This window comes from Erythrolamprus reginae, chromosome 5, assembly GCF_031021105.1.
Source record: "Erythrolamprus reginae isolate rEryReg1 chromosome 5, rEryReg1.hap1, whole genome shotgun sequence".
NCBI lineage: Eukaryota > Metazoa > Chordata > Lepidosauria > Squamata > Dipsadidae > Erythrolamprus > Erythrolamprus reginae.
The window spans coordinates 89,018,649-89,041,865 of NC_091954.1; the positions used below are offsets into that span (position 1 = coordinate 89,018,649).

The 23,217-nt window shown below is 44.9% G+C and overlaps 1 protein-coding gene and 1 long non-coding RNA gene across 2 annotated transcripts in view; one reads left to right on the top strand and one right to left on the bottom strand.

Moving 5' to 3' along the window:
* Nucleotides 1-450: 450 nt before the first annotated feature.
* PFN2 (profilin 2) lies at nt 451-7,872 on the bottom strand. Its single transcript, XM_070753427.1, has 3 exons — nt 6,833-7,872; nt 3,809-4,001; nt 451-2,453 (listed from the first exon to the last, which is right to left on the bottom strand). Exons 1-3 carry the CDS (start codon nt 6,962-6,964, stop codon nt 2,356-2,358), a joined length of 423 nt encoding a protein of 140 aa, XP_070609528.1. The 5' UTR covers nt 6,965-7,872; the 3' UTR covers nt 451-2,355.
* Nucleotides 7,314-23,217, top strand: part of LOC139168082 (uncharacterized) — a 44,383-nt gene continuing 28,479 nt past the window's right edge. Inside the window, exon 1 of the long non-coding RNA XR_011559228.1 lies at nt 7,314-7,606. This is a non-coding gene — a long non-coding RNA (uncharacterized lncRNA). The remainder of the gene's footprint in view (nt 7,607-23,217) is intronic.

The window sequence follows — 23,217 nt, forward strand, 5'->3', positions numbered from 1 at the left end:
TTCCCAAACCCTCTGAACGTCCCATTTCCACCAAAAACAGGCCATATTTTTTATTTTACAAAAATAGAGCATCAGAGGGTTTGGGAAGCCTGCAGAATGCTCCTAGGGGCAAGAGAATGCAAAACGGGCCTGTTTTTTTGCCTCCCTAAACCCCCCCCCCCCATGTCATTTTTATCCTTCCCAGCTCCCAGGAGCACTCTACAAGCCTCTCAAATTCTGTGTGTTCCCCATTTTTGCAAAAAGCATGCCTGTTTTTGCTGAAAATGGGATGTGCAAGGCAGGGTTTGGGAGGGGGAGGGGAAGAAATGGCTGTATTTGGTGTATAAGACACACCACCATTTCCACCCTCTTTGGGGAGTGTGTCTTATACTCCGGAAAGTATGGCAAGTATAAGATAGATAATCCACAAGGGGAACAAAGAAAAAAAACACATAACACACTAATTCATAATTTATTTGGTTGGAATAAATTTATTTCATCTGTCTGTAAACAAGGTGTTTAATAGTTATGGCATTTTTTGAAATGCATATTAAATCAGATGAGTTAGACTGTATCCCAGATGTAACAAAGTGCAGGGAAATAAATGAACAAATCAGCAACAAGAATTTGTTTAAGTCTGTACATTATCCACAAGGCTCAAACAATAGAAGCAAATACTAGTGTGTCCCTAAAGTAGTGCCATTCAGAAGAAGCCATTCTTGTGGTTAAAATCCATCTCACAATAGCAACAGATCATTTTTTAAAACATTAGTATGGCACAGAATACATATTAAGAATTTATCACAAGACAGCCAACTCAGTTATTCCAACCAAGACCATCTCATTTTCTGTATACAGAGTTCTGCAGTTTTCTTTTAAATGGACATACATGTTAGTACCGTGCTCAAACTGACAATTTGGTTACACATGTTTCAGATGATTAATGCACAAGGCAATTTACTTCACAATTTCTGCAGCTAGGGCATGACAGGCCAAATGAAAATTAGATTTGAAATGGTATTTTGGACTTTTGTTTTAAAACTACCAACCTTCAAAACATACACTAGTATCAAAGTAGCAAGTCTTAATATCCTTTCAACGTTCCAACAGACTGATGTCAGTCAAGGTGCTACCTGTATAACCAAAGATGGCAGTTTGCTGACAGTGACACTGCAGTATCATATAAAACCCAAGCTGCAAATCAAAATTGGTCCTATGGAAAAAAAAGAAAAGAAACTCGACACACTCCAGATGGTTGCACTGGGATATCTAAAGTCCATGATGGCGGCCTTTTTACAGTTCAACTACAGAACAGGAGCTGGCAAAGAAAGTTACGTGCCTGAGCTATTGTGGTGATGGAATGTCCCTGGGGATTCATTCAAGATGGTGATGGTGGTTTGGTGACGGGAGAAGTGTATCGGCACCTTTTCATAGTTTTGCAGTTACCCTTTTAAAGCAGGATGTGCTTCAGACATCATGAAGAGTTTTGCAAGTCTACACAGAAGAGCAACAACAAAACTAGAGCAACAATTTTAACAGCTTTCAAGCAGCAAATTGGTTAAACAAACCAGGCACTGTATTTTAAAAAATGTATTTATAGATAGAAGATGGAAGCAAAGAAACAAAAAAGTGTATGAGGACAAGGGGGAAGAAAGTAGAGATATGCATGCACTTTACCCCTCCCAACCATGCTCTACAAAGGAAGACTAATGAGCTGTGTAAATGCTCAAAGTGCTGAAGAGGCATTGATCAATCTTGATTGTACAATCGGCACCTTTATTTCACTTCATTTAAATTGGTTTAGTTCTCAATGTCACATTAATCCCTAAGACAAAGCAAAGTCTGGACTTAGCATGATTTTCTTCCCAAGGCTTCAATGTATCATGCATATCATCTGTTTGCAATAGATGGTGCCAGATACAGAATGTGGATACGACAATGATTAACATACCAACAAAAAGAGTAACTGAAGCCATGACATCAGGGAAAAGATGTGTAAATAAACTGCCATCTTTAGGCTAGTAGTATGGTAAACACAATAGGATTGTGATGAGAGTTGCTATGTGAATGGGGAGAGGTTGTTTAGATATCAAACCTCTGCAGGTATAAAGCCAGTTCATTAGCTTTCTTATTGAGTGTCCCTCTTTGGACAATTTCTCTTTCCCATAACCATAACCAATGCTGGAGTACACAAGGAAACAAGGATGAACAGAAATAAAGAAAGAATAACACCTTTCCCCACCAATAGAGGGATACAAAGGAGACACAGGTTCATTCCCCATCACCCTGCATTGCTAATAAAGTTTCCACAATGTCGATTACTGTCAGGAAAGTTTAATAGCAATTTTCCCTAATACTTAACAGTCTGTCTAGCAACTAGAACCCAGAGTCTCTCAAGTATTTTGCCATTGAGTATGCCTTCTTATTCAATCCGCCTCCATGGACCCCTTCTTTGCCCATTACGAAGACCAAGACTGAAAGAGAAAACAATTATAAAAAGAGTATTAAAAATAATTCAAAGTGTTAATTAAGCACTGTAATAAGAATACTCAGACGTTTCACATTAGAACAATCATATAGGATTGTTTGTTCAAATATTTCTTTTTTCAAAAATTTCAATAAGAGCAGGCAGATAAATTGTCCAATGTTGGAGAAGTAGCATATTTATGATGTGGGAATTATGGCTGAAATAACTACAGTAAATATATCAAAACACTTGGTTGAAATATGATCAGAATTATTTGCAGTATAACTCAGAATAGCATAGTTCAGAAATATTTAGAAATATTTGCAGGTTCTCCTGTATGCCAGCAGATGTCACTAAAATATATACTGGTAGTAATTCTGTTCTCAAGATGTTCTCACTACAAGAGTGTCCATGTATATATTGTTTTGCTTTTTCTATATACTTATAGCTGATTAACAAGCTGGACTTGTATCTGAAATCCACATCTGAGCAGTGACTTGACAATTGGCAAGTTACTCTCAAATTATTCTACTCTAGAGGACTGCTTGGGGGAAAAATAGGACATTGAACTTCCAGAGAAATGACAGGATATAAATATAGCTAATACTAAATTTTCCATATCTTTCAGTACACATTTCTTATTTATGTTATAAGTGAAATCCACAGAAGTGTTTGGAGGGACCTTTTGAACTCTCAAGCCAAAAGTAAATCATTAACTTTCAACCATTCATTTATCGCCCACTTTTAAATAATGATGATGCTGGGATAAAAAGACATGTGACCAGTCTTTGAATTCATGACAATCACAACATCCTCAGTTATGTGATAAATATTCAAGTTCTTGGCAATTGGCATGTATTTACAATGGTTGTGGCATCCTGAGATCACATGATCACCATTTCTGACATTCCTAGGGGATGTCCAACAAACAAAGTCAATGGGGGAAGCCAGGTTGATTTAACAACCACTTCAATTAGCAAAAGAAGTTCTGTTCCTAACTGTAATCATAAATTGGGAACTACTTGTACGCACTCCAAGTTCAGAAAATGATTTAATGGAATGCCGGTGAGCTTAATATAAGTTTGTGAACTACTGAAATGAACAGTTGAATGGTTCAGAATACCCCTGTCCTCTAACACTACATGCATATGCCACAAATTAAAAATCCAGGTTGACTTTTTGAAAGTAAATAATGTAGTCAATTCATTTATATTCTCAACATTAAGCCTTAATACTATGAATATTGCACTACCCAATATGAACAAAACAGTTTTATGAACAAATTTTATTTAAGCTATTTATTGCCTACATATTTTCTACTATTTAACAAAAAAGTAAACAGTAGTGGAAGAAAACGCTTACCTCGTCCAGCTCTGCCTACAGCAACATTATATGTTGGTTCGCCACCTTGACTCTTTGTCCTGATGTCCATTGTACAGTCACCATCCACATAGAGGCTATCTCGGATCACAGAACACTTCTTTGCACCAAGAGTCAGACCGTTGGTAAAAAAACCTTCGCGGTCTTTTCCTACAATCATATCTATTTCTATAGGCTGTCAAAGAGAGAAATCCAGAATTTTAGTTGAATTTTTAATGCTCACACTGAAAAATCTATGGATCTAGAAATTGTGCAAGTTCAATAGCAGGTTCTTTAGCAATTTAACATAAAGGTGGAAATATGAATTCAAGGAATTGTTCTTTAGCTATGAAGTGCAATCTCTAAGCAGAAAGCACATTTTAATTTGAATATGTCACAGTTGCACTCTAAACAATAGGTGAACCCAGAACAAAGATTTAAATAAATAAAATATAACATAAAATTCACTTTATTACGTGTTTTCAATAATTTTCTTTAGTAGTTTTAAAATTTACAAATTGATGCTAGCTTTTGTATAGATTCTAAGATTGCATCCAATCGTTTCATGGGATGCATGAAATACCTGTGGTTAAGTTATATGCATCTTTGCTTCTACTGTAAAAAAGTTATTTTGAGTGCTAACAAAATTATATGCAGGTTAAGGAGCTCTTACTTAAGTATCAAAGTGAAGTATAGGAATAGACACCATAGACATTTTTTACTATATGAATAGGCACCACCTTTGGATTCAGCATAGATCTGAAACAGAAGGTGAACCAATCCATTAACAGCCTTACGCTGTCCACAAACCCTCTTAGATGCCAGGTAACTACAGCTTTAAGGCATTAATAGTATACATTAAATACTAAAGGACAAAATGCAGAACAGCCTTAATTATATCTATAACTTCAGGGCTTCTTAAACTACATTTCTCAAATGTAAAGCACACAGGGTTCTGACTCCCATTATTGCAAATTTGTGGTCTTGCAAACATTATAATGCATTTTAACAACTTCAAAGCTACTGGGATTGCTCAGACAAAAATGGATTTCAGAACTGTCAGGCATAGGATAGCTATGTAGAGGGAAATGAAGAACAAACATGGCCTGTTTTAACAGCTAGAAATAGAATAAGCAAGCTGCTTACAAATCAGTCTTTTTTCTCTAAACCCAAGCCAGCATTTTGTTCAAACAATACAAACAATAGAAGAGGCAGCTCAGCTAGAAAATGTGTTCCCAACACGTTTTTTCCATTGGAAGGCGTCTCCTTCCAATGGAACTGCAGAGTCATAGCAGGCCCTAGTCATTCCCAAGTACAGGCCAGGAATCTACCTATCATCACCATCTCAACACTAGAAAAAGACTACCTCAGCAGCCACCAAGGGCACTGCTTTTTTAACCTATCCTATACCTGCTTTAGATAAGGTAATATTTTAAGCCTCATCCTTAACATTGTGATACCTAAAGCAAAACCCTCATTATTCTTGGACTAGATTAACAAAAGAGGAAAACGTATTTCAGTAGTTTAATTTTTGCACATGCCTGCACAGATAGGCAAGCGGTTAGCCAAAATGGCATTCCGGAGAGGAAAAAGCCAGCCATGATCAGGATTGTAATGCAACATCAAATTGCACTTCCAATGCATTTGGCACGACGAAGATTTTGTGTACAAGTATTTGCATCACGCCAATAATTGCGGCGTTTCAGCTTGCAAACACCGACTGGTCAACACACAATACGGAACCTTCTTTAGAGGGATCATCCCTCTCCTTTATCAGTTCTTACTTCTATGGACCAGGGCACTTTAGGATAAGTCCGAAAGCCAGGATAGCAGGCTGGGGGGGGAGGGAGGGAGAAAGGAATAAGGGGCGAGAAGTCGAAGACTGCAGTGCAGGAACTGAGGTGATTAATATCTCGGGAGAGGAGTGAGAAAAGGAGGGGTTAAAAAAGAAAAAAAAATCAGCGGCAATGCGCCATCTTGGAGGCGAAAAACCTGGAGCAACTGGCGAGGAACGGATTCACAAAAGCCTCCTACGTTGCCTTCGCAAATCCCTCCCCAGCAGCACGAGGCTGACTGAAGAGATCCCTACGCTAAACACCCTCCGAAAGATCCGCAAGCGCCCTCGCGCGCGCACCCGCCCGCCCTTTCCAGGGTCCGGCCTCCCCCCCCCCCCCCCATTCCTTCCTCCCGCTCTGTTGCCGGGCATGACTTAGTAAAGCGCTCCTGCCCTCACGCCCTCCCCCAAAGAAGGCTCGGGCTTTTCTACCTTCACCGGGCCCCAACGTACACCTGAAATCTGAGGAGAAACTCCCAACGGCAGCTTCTGGGGCCCCGCGCCGCCTCAAATCACGACTATCCCCTCTAGGGCCAGCTCTCGAGGAGTCTTTCCCTTCCGAGCCCATTAAAGCGGGAGGGGTAATTTTTTTTAAAAAACGGGGGGAAGGGCGGGCGCCTTGCTTCCAGTTTACACGTTCGTCCCACTGGGTCTCTGAGGAGACGGCTTTCCGAGGCCAACGCCGCGGCCCGGGAGCACAACCCTTCCACGAGGGAACTCCCCGCCCCCCCTCTCCCGCCTCTTCCCCCGCCACTTTCCAAGGATTTCTGTAAAGGACGGCGCGGGGGGGGGGAAGGGAGGCAGAAAAAGGTGAAGCGCCGGAGGGGGCAGCGGGCGGCCCTTTGCCGGCCCGACAATGAGAAGAGAACACCCCCCCCCCCCCCAAAGCGGTGCTGCCGCTCGCGGGCGCGTGTGGAGCAAGGAGGCGGGAAGGTGCTCCGAGGGATCGGCAAGCCCTCAGCAGCTCCGGCTGTTTGCAGCTTTTCCCACCCCACCCGCGGAGCTGGGCTCCCCCGGCTCGCCCAATGCGACGCGGATCCAAAGCCCAGCATATCTCAGGAAGCCCCCCGCCCCTCACGCAAATGTCGGGTTCGCCTCCCTGCCTTTCTTTACACCGCCCCCCCCCCCCCACCGCAGCTCCTCCGGGATGGCCCCTTCCTTTCTTCCCCGGCCGCCGCGGGTTTCCCCCTTACCGTAATGCTGTGGAAGATGCCCCCGGCCGTCGCTGCCCAGACGTACTTGGCGTCACAGTAGCCGACAATGGCGGCCTCCTGGCAGCAGCCATCGCACATCAGGTTATCCACGTAGCTCTGCCAGCCTGCCATCTTCGGTGGGTGGGTTGGAAAGGGGGGGGCGGAAGCCGGGGCTCGGCGGCAGAGGCGGGCGGGCGAGAAGGGGGGGACGGAGGTGGCAGCCGGAGCGAGCAGCCCCGCAGCGGACAGCTTCTCTTGCGCGGCGGCGGGGAGGCGGCGAGGCAGGGAGCGGGGGGGAGGGGACCGAGGGGGTGGGTCCACCTGAGGCGCTGTGGCGACTGCCGCGATGGCCGCCCGCCCGCTCTCGCTTTTTAATGGCCGTTCCCCACAGACAGCCCGAGCCGAGGCCACCAGGCAGCGCCCAACCGGCCCCGCAGCAAAGAACGGCGTCAGGAGGAGGCGCAAGAGGGGTGGGGGGAGAGAGACGGACGGGGAGGGGGGGAACGAGCAGTCGAAAGAGTGCGGACCGGCGGCACCGCTCGCTCTTTGCTGTACCGCTCGCGAGGATCCCTCCGCCACCGCTTCCTCAACGTTGCGTTTGGAGCGGAGGGATACGCTTGTATTGCGCGTGGGGGAGAAGAGAAGAAGCTGCTGCTGCGTTGATATTATTAGTGGGGAGGGGACTGCCGGACCCCCGGCTGTCTCTTGGCTGCTGCACTGGTAGCTGCTTCTGCGGGCGTGGATTCGTGGCAGCTGCAGAACAACTGAACGAGGGTAACGTGGACTGAAGGAAAAGGTGGGGTGGTCGCTTCGTGGGGTGTGGGTGTGGAACTCTTCCTGGGTCACCTTTGATCTCGGGCTTCGCAGCGCTCCTCCTCCCTTCCAGCGCCGCTTTTTAAAGTTGGTTTGTGGTCAGGTTAGAGCTTTGCCGCCCTTGGACACCTGCGCGGCCAAACTTACATCCTTGCGGGGGTTTCCGTGTGGCATTGGAGGTTTTGCTGCATTCTTGCGACCTATTTCCAGCAAACGACGCTCTGACTAAGCGTTGTGTATTGGGGGGAGGGGGGGAGCGCTGATCTTAAACCCGAGTAAGAACAGTGAGTAACTACTGAGGGTGCAATATTGCGGATGGTCTGCATAGGAATTCTTTGTATACAGCGGCGCTTTCCGTGAACCCGTTACTTAGGTTGATGCAAAAAAGCTATTATTAAAGGAAAGCTATTTGGGTTTCTAAATTAATTTGTTATTCGTGTTAGTCCTGTAAAAAGTACAGTATATGGATTTGAAGTTAATTGATCTCTGAAACAAGTTGTTCAACTTCAGGTGAGGTGCTTGGATTCAAGAAAATGGGTGTGGATATGTTTGCAGGCTGAGGCTATCCCGATGTGGATTTATTTTTGAAGAGCTTGGAAGGAGATGCTCCAAAATAATTTTTTTATAATTATGGTCTCTTAAGAGCCAGAATCCATAAATGATTGTCTCAATAGCCAGGAAATAATTAAAGAACATGCATTCTGAGATTTGTTTACTTTCTTAACTTTCCTCCATAAATAAATGGGGAACCTCTAATGACAGAGAAAGCCTAGATTGTTTATGTACAGTTACTATTTAAGTTCTCAGCCTGAACCAAACTGGAATCCTTATAAAATGGTAAAATATAGATGGATTTGTTATATTTATTCCAGGATTGCCAGAAGGCAGTGTTACCATTTCTTTTGTGAGTTCCAGAGTAGGTAGGGACAAAATTGTAGTAACCTATTTACATTTAGAGGGTGTCTAAAGTCTTGGAGAGACTTGAGGTTCCCATTTCATATATTAAAACTCCATCTAGAAATGAGTTCTGATTCCTTCCACTTAAGGAGTATAAGAACCATCCATACCACAATTAACAAAAAATGTATGTTTGTGTGTGTGTGTGCATAAAATTTGTGCAATAACATGATTTATCCCATATTATTGTGACTTTCAATTTCTCATTAAAGTAAGTAGATTTGTTTCTCTGTTATACCAACTTTTCTTAGAGTAATTGCACTATCAATGATTGTGAAAGAGTGTTAGTTGGATATGAAACTGAAATACTTTGTACTTAAGCAAATTGTGGTTTTAAAGCTGTTATAGTTGGCTGCAAGTACATCCTATTTTGCAATTAATTGAGATTACATCTAAGCCTCAGTCTTTATTAAATTGATAACTTGGTGAGAACCACAAACCATTTAAACCAACGGACTGGTACTTAATGGTTTCCACTTGATGCAACTTATCCTATTACCAGAAAAGCAAAGGATTCAGAACAAGACTAAAAAAAGTGGGCTAAAGAACTAACAGGAATTCCACGGTGATCTTGTCCCCAGGTCTTTGAGAACAATCAAGTCTTCAACAATTTCCTAAATAATGAATTGAATTGGCCTAGTGTGATTGGACACACAAGGAATTTGTCTTTCGGTATATATGCTCTCAGTATAAATAAAAAGGCAAGATACATTCATCAAGAATCATAAGGTACAACACTTAATTATAGTCACAGGATACAAATAAGCAATCAAAACATACTAGGAAACAATATAAATTGTAAGGCTACAAACAACAAAGTTGCAGTCATGAGAGAGGGAATCACATGAATTCTCCAGAGGACCGGAATTTTAACTGAAGAAGCACACTTTCTTAGTCCTACAAGATGTCAAAACTGGGCATACCCACCCTGCTGAACCAAAACCCCACATGGATACAGAGAACTCTTATATCTGCCATCTTAGAAATAAATTCCTTTATTCCAAGCCAACTTTCAAAATAAGATGCTACAGGATTTCAGCTTTCATTGTCTCTTCAGGGCAGCACCAGAACTCTTTAGATTTCATAACCCAGTTCAGAGAGGTTGTGGTTATTTCATGAACAATGTTTATCCATTGATTTTTTTGTAGATCATATATTTATCTAGGATTGTATTTTGGAATGAGCATGGAAATCATAATTAGATAACTTGAGAGTTCTTCAGAAGGGTCTTGAAGATGGAAGGCAACATTTTACTGTATATGCAAGGTTAATAGGAATCTGCCTGTTTGCTTGAATACTAAGCCCAAGACTAGCTAATTTCTAGTTAGGCTTGTTTTTTTAAAAAGTTTTTAAATCTCATCTTTATTATTTTTATAAATAAGATGGTGAAAATATCTAGTACAGCGGTACCTCTACCTAAGAATGCCTCTACCTACAAACTTTTCTAGATAAGAACCGGGTGTTTTTGCCTCTTCTCAGGAACCATTTTCCACTTACAAACCCGAGCCTCCAAAACTGTAACTGGAAAAGGTGGGGAGAAGCCTCTGTGTGGCCTCTCTAGGAATCTCCTGGGAGGAAACAGGGCCGGAAAAGGTGGGGAGAAGCCTCTGTGTGGCCTCTCTAGGAAGCTCCTGGGAGGAAACTGCCTCCATCCTCCCTGTGGTTTCCCCAATCACACGCATTATTTTCTTTTACTTTGATTCCTATGAGAAAAATTGCTTTTTCTTACAAACTTTACTTAAGAACCCGGCCATGGAACAAATTACGTTCGTAAGTAGAGGTACCACTGTACACTTTTTCTCTACAACAACGCTGTGAGGTAAGTTGGGCCGAGAGAGAATGACTAGCCCAAAGTCACTCACCTTTTTTTCATGCCTAAACCAGGACTAGATCTTACTGTCTTCTGCTTTCGAGCCTGATACCTTAACCGCTACAGTGATCCCTCGATTATCGCGAGGGTTACGTTCCAAGACCTCTCGCGATAATCTATTTTCCGCAGCATAGTGGTGCGGAAGTAAAAACACCATCTGCGCATGTGTGCCTTTTTTCCAATGGCCGCGCATGCGCAGATGGTGGAGGCGGGGAGGGACGAAAGTGCGGAAGCCGACAGATTGCTTTGAATGCCGGCTGCCCCCGCCCCCCCAGCACCCGCCCGCCGTTCGCCGCCCGCCCGGCTGCTCGCTTGCCCGTTCACCCGCCGGGCCGCTCGCTCGCCTGTTCACCCGCCCGCCCGCCGTTTGCCGCTCGCCCGTTCACCCGGCCGGCCGGCCGCCGTTTGCCGCTCGCTTGTTCACCCGCCCGCCCGGCCGCCGTTTGCCGCTCGAGAGCAAGAGGGGGAGAGATAGAGAAAGAGAGAGAAGGAAAGAAAGAGATGAGAGAGGGAGGAAGAGAGTGTGAGAGAGGAAGAAGCAAGATAGAGAAAGAGAGAGAGAAAGAAAGATGAGAAAGGAAGGAAGAGAGTGAGAGAGAGGAAGAAAGAGAGAGAGAGAAGAGTGGAAGGAAGAGAGAGAGAAATGATAGAAAAAAGGGGAGGAAAAAAGAAATGAGAAAATGATTGAAGCAGAGAATGACAGGAAAGAAAGAGAAAGAGACAGAGAAGTGACTCTTGGTGATGACGTATGACGTCATCGGGTGGGAAAAACCGTGGTATAGCAAAAAAAAACCGTGGAGTATTTTTTAATTAATATTTTTTGAAAAACCGTGGTATAGCGTTTCGCGATAATCGAGATCGCGAAAATCGAGGGATCACTGTATATCTTGCCTTTCACTTAGGAACATTAAAGATTGCCTCCCAAGACTGATCCTATTATTAAGATGTGGATATTGACTCACCCTATAATTGAGGCATTAAAAACTCCTTTCATTTATTTGTTTTTACCACTACATATTAGACCCTGTCTCAAGCAGCAAAATATTTTGTGTGTTTTGTGCAATGTTTTGTCACACAGTAGGTTTTTATGTGACCGTTGGAAATTAAACTGATATATAAAGAGCACATAAAAACATGGATGACATAGAGATCCCGTGCTCCAAAATGATCATTTTATTTCCAATGTTAATTTTTTTAACAGTTCTTTTTAAGCTAGGAATTAGTATGTAAGTAAACCTACACAACACTTTCCTTCAAATGTGCCATCAATTTCAGCTACTATAATTAGCTTATGTTAGTTAGGCCAAGATTTCTTACTCATAAAGTTAAATCATCATATTCCCCTGAGTCAGTAACAATAATATCACTTAACAGTAGTCAATTTGAAATCTCCGGGTGGTTCATATTTATAGCACTTTGAGTAGCACTCTTTGGTACATTTAGGTACATTTAGGATTCAGAGAAATGGTACAGCTGTAACCAATCATTATGAGTAAAATATAATTTTAAACCACTTTAATAATATGATAGCAGTATAGAAGTACAGTGATACCTTGTCTTATGAACTTAATTGGTTCCAGGATGAGGTTTGTAAGGTGAAAAGTTCGTAAGACGAAACAATGTTTTCCTTAGGAATCAATGGAAAAGCGATTAATGCGTGCAAGCCCAAAATTCACCTCTTTTGCCAGCCGAAGCGCCCGTTTTTGCGCTGCTGGGATTCCCCTGAGTCTCCCCTCCATGGGAAACCCCACCTCCGCACTTCCACGTTTTTGCGATGCTGCAGGGGAATCCCAGCATCGCAAAAACAGGTGCTTCGCTGGCAACGGAAGTCCAGAGGTGGGGTTTCCCAACGAGGGGAGCCTTCGCCTGGAAATGAAAGTCCCGAGGCGAGGCATCCTAGCAGCGGTGGTGGCGGGTTCGTAAGATGAAAATAGTTTTGAAGAAGAGGCAAAAAAATCTTAAACCTCGGGTTCGTATCTCTAAAAGTTCATATGACAAGAGGTTCATAAGACGAGGTATCACTGTACTACATATATTGACTCAGGGACCTGAAAGTATCTAATAGATTAAATTTAAGTAGAAATGATAGAAGTAAAAGAAGCAAACCAGATAGGCCTGGTACTTAGTCCCTGAAGTAGGCAAGAGTAATTTCAATCCATAGGTTTGCCATCACTGATGTGTGGGATCAGGGGGTTTGATAAGACGACCTCCAAGGTCCCTTCCATCATTCCTATTCTGTTCTATTCTACTATTCTATTCTAATGCTATAACACAGTCTTTGTTGACATTTTCATTTTGAAGGAATCTTTAAAATTATTTTCAGGTCTTGAGAGACCCCTGAATAATAATAATGCACACACACATACAAAGACCCTAAACATAATAATTCATTTCTCCATAAACCTACATTTTACAATGTATAAGGTAGTGAAGGTGACCTTGATGGAGATAATGTAGAAGCAGTTGTCAAGACAAAAAAGACTAAACTATTTTTTTAAAAATTCAGACTGTCCAGATAACGTTCAGAAACGACACAGGCAAACAACTCCCTAGTTGGCTGAACTACAAGGATGAGAAGAAGATAGCAGAATCAGACTTGAAAGGCTTTGTATTATAGCCAATCTCAGTAAAAATGCTTTTAGGTCTCTTGTGTAGTTGATTTCATGGTCTGACCCATCTAGTAGGTTGAAAGCCAGCTGCTGGATTGTGTGCATAAAGCCTCCCATCATACTGAGCATTAGTATTGCACATTGGTTTTTAAAAAAGATATTTTTCCCACCTCTAATTACACTGCCCCACAGAATCCCTATTGTCCTCCCACAGAATGCCAATTGAGAAGAGCTGTTATACTGGGTGCATTACATTAACTAAAAACAAAATCATAATATGGAGATAACCTTCAAGAAAGTCTACAACAATAATTACAGCTCAGACTAGAAAGACAGGAGAGTAGGAGAAGATTTTTTTTGTCTCTTTCCTGACCAAGCCCACCTAGAACAGTTTAAGACTCATTTGAGTCAAACCTAGTAACCCTGGGCACAGCCAGGCCTGTGTGAATGATTTTTGCCTTTGCCACCTTCTGGGATACTTTTTCATCTTTCTAGCCTAGTCTAACTTTTCTTGATGGCTTCCATCCATATGTTAACACAGTGCTTCTCAATTTTCTGTTATATCCTCCCTAGAAAGAAGTAAATATTTTATTTTTATAATTTTATAATAATAATAATAATTATTATTATTATTTATTTATTTATTTATTTATTTATTTATTTATTCGACTTTTATGCCACCCACTTCCAAAGGACTTTTACACCCCACACAACTGGGCCCCAATGGAATTTTACTGTTAATATTTATTATTTTACTTATTATAACCTACTAGTTAACTATTGGCTGCTCTACCCACTTACCTGGGAGTAAGTCACATTGAACTCAGTGGAGCCAGTTTTTGGCTAGGCAGACATAGACTATCGTGGTTACGGCTCTCTTTTGACATAGGGCCAGGCCAGCTTAATGAAGCTGATGTTTTATTTATTTATTGATTGATTGATTGGATTTGTATGCCGCCCCTCTCCGCAGACTCGGGGCGGCTAACAACAGCAACAAAACAGCATATAATAATAATCCAATACTAAAACAGTTAAAAACCCTTATTATAAAACCAAACATACGTACCGACATACCATGCATAAAATTGTAGAGGCCTAGGGGGAAAGAGTATCTCAATTCCCCCATGCCTGGCGGCAGAGGTGGGTTTTAAGCAGCTTACGAAAGGCGAGGAGGGTGGGGGCAATTCTAATCTCTGGGGGGAGTTGGTTCCAGAGGGCCGGGGTTCACAGAGAAGGCTCTTCCCCTGGGTCCCGCCAAGTGACATTGTTTAGTTGACGGGACCTGGAGAAGACCCACTCTGTGGGACCTAACTGGTCGCTGGGATTCGTGCAGCAGAACGCGGTCCCTGAGATAATCTGGTCCGGTGCCATGAAGGGCTTTAGGGTGCCATTTGAAGCTTTTGCCCAGATGCAGAAGATGTTCCTCCTTGTCCAGCAGTAAGTTTGCCACGCAGTTCATGACTATCACGGTGCCCGCTGAGAACAAGACCCCACGCAGCCGCCACGGCCCACCTGGCCGCATTCTCTTCCGGTCTTGGAGCAGGGTGCAACTAGGGAAAGACTCCCCATTTGGGGAGATCGATCAAGAGGGATCATGCATGTTACCTGGGGGGTCACACATGTCTCCCCTGGCATCGCTCCATACCTCCCCCCAGGAAGGCACACCTCACTATTTGAAAAACACTACGTTAACAAGTAGGTGTGTCTTCAGGGAGGCAAGCAACAACAGTTGTGTTGTACTGGTGTGCCACAAGCTCTGTCCATTTGAGGCATACAAAAGAGCCAGAGCTTGAAGTTGATGCTACTGTACAGCAAATCTTGTAGCCATCTCTGCCATCTAGTTCCAGATCTGCTTGGCATTTTGAGATCCTCCAAGGTCTCTTAGGTATTGTTTCCTACCTTTAGAAACAAAACCAAACAATCTTAAGAAGGAAATCTTTTAAAGACTATGTATGTTGTGAATCATTAACTTGCCAGGGAGGCCATTTGTTAAATTGATGACCGAGATAAAACTTGAACAATGGACTTTGCATCATTTGTTCTAGGATGCAAGTTGCATATGACATATAAATACATGATACACCAGTATTAAAAAAAGAGAAATAGATCTGAAAAAAGAGAAGTATTGGAACAGAAAATATAATGGGTGCTACCGAGGGAGAGGTTCTTTTTAATATACATGTACTGTACCTACGTCAAATTTTGGATTCTATTTGGACTGGAAGTTTTATTATTGTGACTTTGAATTAGCAAGAGTTCCCATACATTGATTTTCTTTTATCTTTAAATGCTAAGGCTGTTTTATACACATTAAAATGCCAACTATGGTTGTTGTTTTTCCCTTTTCAGTGTGTTTTTATAAGCACTAGTTTCCAATACTGTTCAGTTACAAGCGGTGTGCCACAAGGGTCTGTTCTGGGTCCTATTCTTTTTAATATATTTGTGAGTGACATAGGGGAAGGTTTGGTAGGGAAGGTTTGCCTATTTGCCGATGACTCTAAAGTGTGCAATAGGGTTGATATTCCTGGAGGCGTCTGTAATATGGTAAATGATTTAGCTTTACTAGATAAATGGTCTAAGCAATGGAAACTGCAGTTTAATGTTTCCAAATGTAAAATAATGCACTTGGGGAAAAGGAATCCTCAATCTGAGTATTGTATTGGCAGTTCAGTGTTGGCAAATACTTCAAAAGAAAAGGATTTAGGGGTAGTGATTTCTGACAGTCTCAAAATGGGTGAACAGGGCAGTCAGGCGGTAGGGAAAGCAAGTAGGATGCTTGGTTGCATAGCTAGAGGTATAACAAGCAGGAAGAGGGAGATTATGATCCCACTATATAGAATGCTGGTGAGACCACATTTGGAATACTGTGTTCAGTTCTGGAGACCTCACCTACAAAAAGATATTGACAAAATTGAACGGGTCCAAAGATGGGCTACAAGAATGGTGGAAGGTCTTAAGCATAAAACGTATCAGGAAAGACTTAATGAACTCAATCTGTATAGTCTGGAGGACAGAAGGAAAAGGGAGGACATGATCGAAACATTTAAATATATTAAAGGGTTAAATAAGGTCCAGGAGGGAAGTGTTTTTAATAGGAAAGTGAACACAAGAACAAGGGGACACAATCTGAAGTTAGTTGGAAAGATCAAAAGCAACATGAGAAAATATTATTTTACTGAAAGAGTAGTAGATCCTTGGAACAAACTTCCAGCAGACGTGGTAGGTAAATCCACAGTAACTGAATTTAAACATGCCTGGGATAAACATATATCCATCCTAAGATAAAATACAGAAAATAGTATGAGGGCAGACTAGATGGACCATGAGGTCTTTTTCTGCCGTCAGACTTCTATGTTTCTATGTTTCTATGAAAGCAAGTACTGTACAGTATTTAGAGAGATTATCAGAGCTAAGATACAAGAATAGGTTTACTAGATTTGGATTGGCCTTAGATATCGGCACAGAGAAAACATGTTGCTTCTATCTTGGTGTTCTCTTGCAGCCCAGCTATTTCTAGGTCAATCTGTATAAATTTAGTGAGATTACAGTGATCCCTCGAGTTTCACGATCTCGATCTTCGCGAAACGCTATACAGTGATCCCTCTATTATCGCGAGGGTTCCGTTCCAAGACCCCTCGCGATAATCGATTTTTCGCGATGTAGGGTTGCGGAAGTAAAAACACCATCTGCGCATGCGCGCCCTTTTTTCTATGGCCGCGCATGCGTAGATGGTGGAGTTTGCGTTCCCCGCCGCCCACGCAAAGGGGAAACCCGATTCGGCTCCTCGCTGCTGCTACGCTACCGAGCAGATCAGCTGCTGGGCGGCCGAAGGAACCTTCCCTGGGTCTTCCCCCTCTTGCTGGCGGGCGGGCGAGCGGCGGGCATCAGCGAGTTCGCCTTTGGCGTTTGGCTTCAGGACTCAGCTGGGAAGCGGCACGGCTGTTTTAAAAGGTCGCAGCCGGCCTGGGGGGCTTCCCAGCACCCCCCCGAACCCCCAACCTGGGTCTTCCCGGCTGCCCACGCAAAGGGGAAACCCCGGCTCCTCGCTGATGCCCGCCGCTCGCCCGCCCGCCAGCAAGAGGGGGAAGACCCAGGGAAGGTTCCTTCGGCCGCCCAGCAGCTGATCTGCTCGGTAGCGCAGCAGCAGCGAGGAGCCGAATCGGGGTTTCCCCTTTGCGTGGGCGGCGGGGAACGTAAACTCCACCATCTACGCATGCGCGGCCATAGAAAAAAGGGCGCGCATGCGCAGATGGTGTTTTTACTTCCGCAACCCTACATCGCGAAAAATCGATTATCGCGAGGGGTCTTGGAACGGAACCCTCGCGATAATAGAGGGATCACTGTATTATATGGACAAAACTAGAAAGATTTGGCACTATGCACAATGGAGGAATGGTTGATGAACATAATGGAACTTGTGGAGATAGCTAAATTTCTTTCCTTGATTGGGAAGAAGGCAATATGTTTATTGCTGACTAGAAATCCCCTACAGACATTTTGCTCAAACAGAAAAAAAAATGTACAAATGATTCATAGTTCTCCGTACTGAAGGAGCGGGTCCAGCAGTCACATGGGTTGCTCATGTCCAATCCGGTGGAACTGAGCCTAGTATTAAAAAAGCTTGCCGGATCCGCCCCTTCCCCAGAATTCGCTCAGTTCGCATATCCTGCGGTTGTATTGTGATAGCTCGTTCAACATTCTAACACCTTCCCTTCAATCCTTTTCTTCAAAAGTAGTAAGATTTGTTTTATCATTATTATTTACTTGCACTAATAGCGCCAGCCGTTTGCGGCTCGGCTTTTTTCCTTTGGAGAAGTTGCGGTTTCGTTTTCCCCCGGCGGTTTTGCCGGTTACGATTCCTGCGGCCGCTTGTGGATTCTTCTAATCCTTTGGCCTGGAGGTCCTGGTGCAAGTATTAATCTATTGAATTATTGATTATTTATTGTATACAAAATATTTAAGGGCTTAAGAAATACCTCCTGCGGAGTGAGACGCCTTCTAGTCTCCTGGACTTAGTCGATCGCTTCCCCTTTAAGAAATTTTACGGAGCGATTTTTTTCGGCGCGAAGGCCTTCGCGCCCTTTTTAAATCTAGGCCTCTCGTGTTGGCCTCCTGCCAGCCGCGTAGGCCTCAGTCCACCGCGTGGATCCCGGAGCGGGCCTTGGGGGTCCCAGGCTAAATTCTCCACCGGCTAAGCCTCCAACCAGAGTGCCTTGGTTTACTTAATTATAAAGTTTAGGGAGGCTGGCCCCGCTGGATTTGGGGGCACGAACTCTGGGTTTGCCCAGATTGTCCTCAAGTTTCAGCAGCTTCGAGGCCTCGAAGCAGGATCCATTCCTCTTGGGAAGTCCTTGAAATTCTTCTCCTTATTATTCAGTTATTGGCTCAGCCTTGTCTTCTGTTAATTGTCAGACTATGGCTACTTTTCCCAAGAGAGGCACAACTAAAGGTCCCAGAGAGGCCAGGCCTACAGGCGATGAGATTACTAGTATCCCCCAGGCCTCTTCCTCCTCTTCTCCAGGGGCCCGCCCCTCGACCAAGGTCACCAGGGCCGAGAAGAGAAGGGACCTAGCCCTACAAAAAATCCATGACAAATCAGCAAAACGTTTGAAAGTGCAGGCCCAAGTAATCAGTAGTCAAGACCCCCCAGAGGCTTCTAGTCTGCCTCCTTCTGGGGTCCCTGTGTTATCTCTGGATGAGCCAAACCTAGACAGACCCCAACCTAACCTATGGGGCATAGGTCCAGAGGAACCAGATATTATTGAAGATTCCCCCCAGCCAGGATCCTCCCAGGCCTTTAGGGATTCTTCTGCCATTTCTGCTGATATTTCCTGTTTACCTCCTGAGTTCCAGTCTATTTTTGCTGTGTTGTCCAAAGCCATTGATGCCAAACTCTCCACCATCAATGAGCTTCCCTTACCTCTTCCTCCTTCTCGTCCCTCCCGCCCCTTGGGTTCTTCCCCAGCGGTCAGAGCTCCTATTCAGGATGATTCAGATTCCTCCCAGGATGAATATGAGGATATAGAGGATGATGAGGACCCTTTTCAGGGCTTATCAGATGATGAGGAATCCCAAATAAAGGTTCCTCCTCCAATTACTATTTTTCCTTCTCAATTATTCAAATCTCTCCTCCTCAAAGCTAGAATTTCTACGGGATTAGCGGCCCAGGAGAAACAAGCCTCCACTTCCACTGATCCCCCGGAGGAGAATTTACCTTACTTCACAGAGGAACAGGAGGATAACGAGGTAATTCCTATGCCTAAATTGTTTAAAGATGCTTTACTCAAACAGTGGGAATTTCCAGCCTCTGGCCTTAATCCCTCCACCAAGGACAGAAAGTTGTACAAACTTTCCTCTTCCTATGAAGAGCTTCTATCCTTTCCCAAACCAGATGAACCTGTCAAGATTCTTCACTCGGCAGCGGCTGTGCCAGGCGAGGCGGAGGAAGTCCTCCGCCCAGAGGACAAGCGCATTGAGCAAATGCTCAAAAGAGGATTCACCGCTGATTCCTGGGCCATTAAAAGTTCTGCAGCGGCTTCCTTTTTCTCCAGAGCCATGCTGCTGTGGCTTCGCCAACTTCAACAGCACATTCCTCCCGATGACTTGAGAGGTCAACAAGACTTCAACAAGGTCTTTGCAGCTGCCCAGTACGTGGCTGATGCCACCTTGCAATCTACTAGATTTTCTGCTAAGTCTATTGCAGCTTCTACAACGGCAAGAAGGCTCCTATGGATTCGCCCTTGGCAAGCGGGAGTTCGCCAAAAGTGGCAGTTATCCCAGGGCCCCTTAAAGCGCGACCTTCTCTTCGGTGATCTTCTGGATCCACTCCTCACGGAAACCACGGACAAGAAGAAAGTTTTGGGTCCAACCACAAAAAAGGCTACCAAAACGCAGTCCTTTCGTCGCCCAGGGCGCCAGCAAGATCAAGCGGCTTCCTATCAGAGATCTCCAGGTCAGTATTCCCCCCGCTTTCGTTCCCAAGGTAGGAACTCCAGGGGTAGAGGGTTTCGCTTCCAAAGGGGAGCTTCCTCTAACAGGGCTTCGAAAAAACCTAGATGGTAATCTTACCTCTATTCCCATAGGGGGTCGCCTAGCTCATTTCGCCTCTAATTGGCGTCTCACCTCCAAGGACCCTTGGGTCATTGACACTGTTCAAACAGGCCTTCTTTTAGAATTTATTTCTCCTCCCCCAAAACGTTTTATTTCCTGCCCTTCTCCCAGGTCATCCTCAGATTGTAACCGTATGGAGGAGGCCATTTCTCATCTATTGTCCATCAGAGCCATTCAACCGGTCCCTTCCGGTCAGAAGGGCCTAGGTTTTTACTCCATCCTATTTATGGTTCCAAAGTCCTCCGGAGGTTGGAGAGCTATTTTGGATTTAAAGAAACTAAACCTATTCATCAAATATAGGAAGTTTAAGATGCACTCCTTGTCTTCTATTTTGGCCGCCATTCACTCAGGAGATTTCATGGTCTCCTTAGACCTCACTGAGGCCTACCTTCACATTCCTATAGCCAAATGCCACAGAAAATTTTTACGTTTTTCCTTTCAAGGCAGGCATTTCCAGTATAGGGCGATGCCATTTGGCCTTTCCTCGGCCCCTCGGGTCTTTACAAAGCTCTTGGGGTCCCTGGCGGCCTATATCCGGGCGTCTCCCATCCACATTTTATGTTATCTTGATGATATTTTGATTCATGGGAACTCCCTAGAGAAAGTGAAAACAGACCTTTCTGTCACCATGTCAGTCCTTCAGGACCATGGATTTTCCATCAACTTTGATAAAAGTCACCTCCAACCTTCCACATCCATTTCTCACCTGGGATCCATTATTGATTCAGAATCCTCCCAGGTGTTTCTCTCTCCTGAGAGAAAACTCAGTATAGTGGAGTTAATTTCTAACATTTTATCTAATTCTTCAGTATCCATAGTTACTCTATCTTCCCTTTTGGGGAAGATGGTGTCATGCATAGGCATCATTCCCTGGGCTCGCCTTCATGCTAGGGAACTCCAGTGGCTCCTGTTACCTTTTCAGAGATCGGGGCACAGCAACTCAAATCGACGCATTGTCATCCCACTGAGTGTTCGCAGATCCTTCAAGTGGTGGAAGTCTCCGGCCATGGACAGAGGATCCCCGTTCAGGTGCCCGGATCAATTTGTCATCACCACAGATGCCAGTCTATCGGGATGGGGCGCCCACGCCCAGGGGATGATAGCCCAGGGCACGTGGTCCCCGGAGGAAGCTTCCAGGCCAATCAATTGGCTAGAGTTAAGAGCCGTTTCCCTGGCTCTGAAGCATTTCTCTCCTCGCATTCCCAACCGGCACGTTCTCATTCTCACCGACAACATTGCCACAAAAAGCCATATCTGCAGACAGGGGGGCACGAGATCCAAGGCTCTCATGAGGGAGGCCCTCAAGTTGGGCCTTTGGGCGGAAAAACATCTCCAGTCGCTCCTAGCCGATCACATCTCGGGGAGTCTCAACGTCCAGGCGGATTGGCTATCCCGAGCAACGATAGACCCAGGAGAGTGGAACCTCCATCAAGACCTGTTCCATCAAATCACCCTCAGATTCGGCCTACCAATCCTGGATCTCTTCGCGACCAATGCGAACGCCCAACTCCCTCGCTTCTATTCCAGATTTCCATCCCCGGGAGCGGAAGCAATCAATGCCCTCCGGAGTCCATGGCCTCCAGGCCTACTCTACGCATTTCCTCCAATTCCAATCCTCCCGGACGTGATTCACAAGGTCCTCACCGAGAGGGCCCGAGTAATCTTAATCGCCCCTCATTGGCCCCGCCGGCCCTGGTTCGCGGATCTCCAACAGCTGTCCGTCCAGGACCCTTGGCGACTCCCCGTTTCGGGGGATATGCTGCGGCAGGGGGCCTCTTTCCATCCAGACCCGGAGTGGTTCCACCTCACCGCCTGGCTGTTATCAGGAGAGATTTAGAACTGCGTGGTCATGACCCCGATTCAGTGGAGGTCATTTTAAAGGCCAGAAGGGGTTCGACCAATCGAATCTACGACCACACGTGGTCCAAGTTTCACCAGTGGTGTCTACAGGAAGGTCTCTCCCCTCTGTGTATCCCCATACACAGAATTATTTCCTTCCTTATGCAAGGCTTCCATAAAGGACTTTCCACCAGCACCCTCCGGCGTCATCTGGCAGCCATCTCATCTGTCCTAGGGGGTCCCCGCAGACAGCCTCTCCGATCCTTCCCTGAAGTTCAGGAATTCCTCAAGGGCATAGCCAACCTCAGACCTTCCAAGGTCCACAGGTATCCATCCTGGGATTTGCCACGGGTTCTCCATTCCCTCACGCAGGCACCATACGAACCCCTAAAATCGGCGTCCCTCAGGTACCTATCCTTTAAGGTAGCATTCCTGGTGGCTATTACCTCTGCCCGACGCATTTCGGAGCTGGCTGCCCTCTCAATCAGACAGGACCTTTGTCAATTCCATCAGGACAAGGTAGTCTTGCGACTGGACCCCACCTTCTTACCCAAGGTCAGTTCCATGTTCCACAGATCTCAGGATATTGTCCTACCTTCCTTCTGCCTCCAACGAGACCATCCCTTGGCAATTAGATGGCACACCCTGGATCTCACCAGAGCGCTGAGAATCTATATCCAACGCACAGGACCCTTTCGGAGGTCAGAAGCACTTTTTGTAGCCTATCATCCCAGAGTCATGGGGGCCAAAGTGTCTTCAACAGTAATAGGCCGTTGGATCAGAGGGACTATATCTAAGGCCTATGAGTCGGCCTCCCTCTCAGTTCCAAGGAACATCACAGCGCATTCCACCAGGAGCGCAGCCACCTCGGCCGCTTGGGCGACTCAAGCCCCGTTGGAGGAGGTCTGCAAAGCAGCCACTTGGGCCTCGCCAAATTCCTTCATCAGGCACTACAAGATTGATTCTTACGCTTCAGCGGACGCTGCCTTCGGCAGAAGGGTACTCCAATCCGTTATCTCACACGATAGCAAGCTAATCCCACCCTAGGGACCATCTATTGGGTATGTCCCATGTGACTGCTGGACCCGCTCCTTCAGTACGGAGAATAGGCGTTGATTGCTTACCTGAACGCCTCTTCTCGTACGGTGAGCGGGTACAGCAGTCACTTCCCGCCCTTGTATGTGTCT

Coding starts and splice junctions, on each gene's coding strand:
- PFN2 (XM_070753427.1), bottom strand. CDS start 6,964: ATGGCAGGCTGGCAGAGCTACGTGGATAACCTGATGTGCGATGGCTGC. Junction 4,002..6,832: donor GCATCTTCCACAGCATTACG/GTAAGGGGGAAA, acceptor TCTCTTTGACAG/CCTATAGAAATAGATATGAT. Junction 2,454..3,808: donor TGTAGGCAGAGCTGGACGAG/GTAAGCGTTTTC, acceptor TTTCTCTTTCAG/TCTTGGTCTTCGTAATGGGC.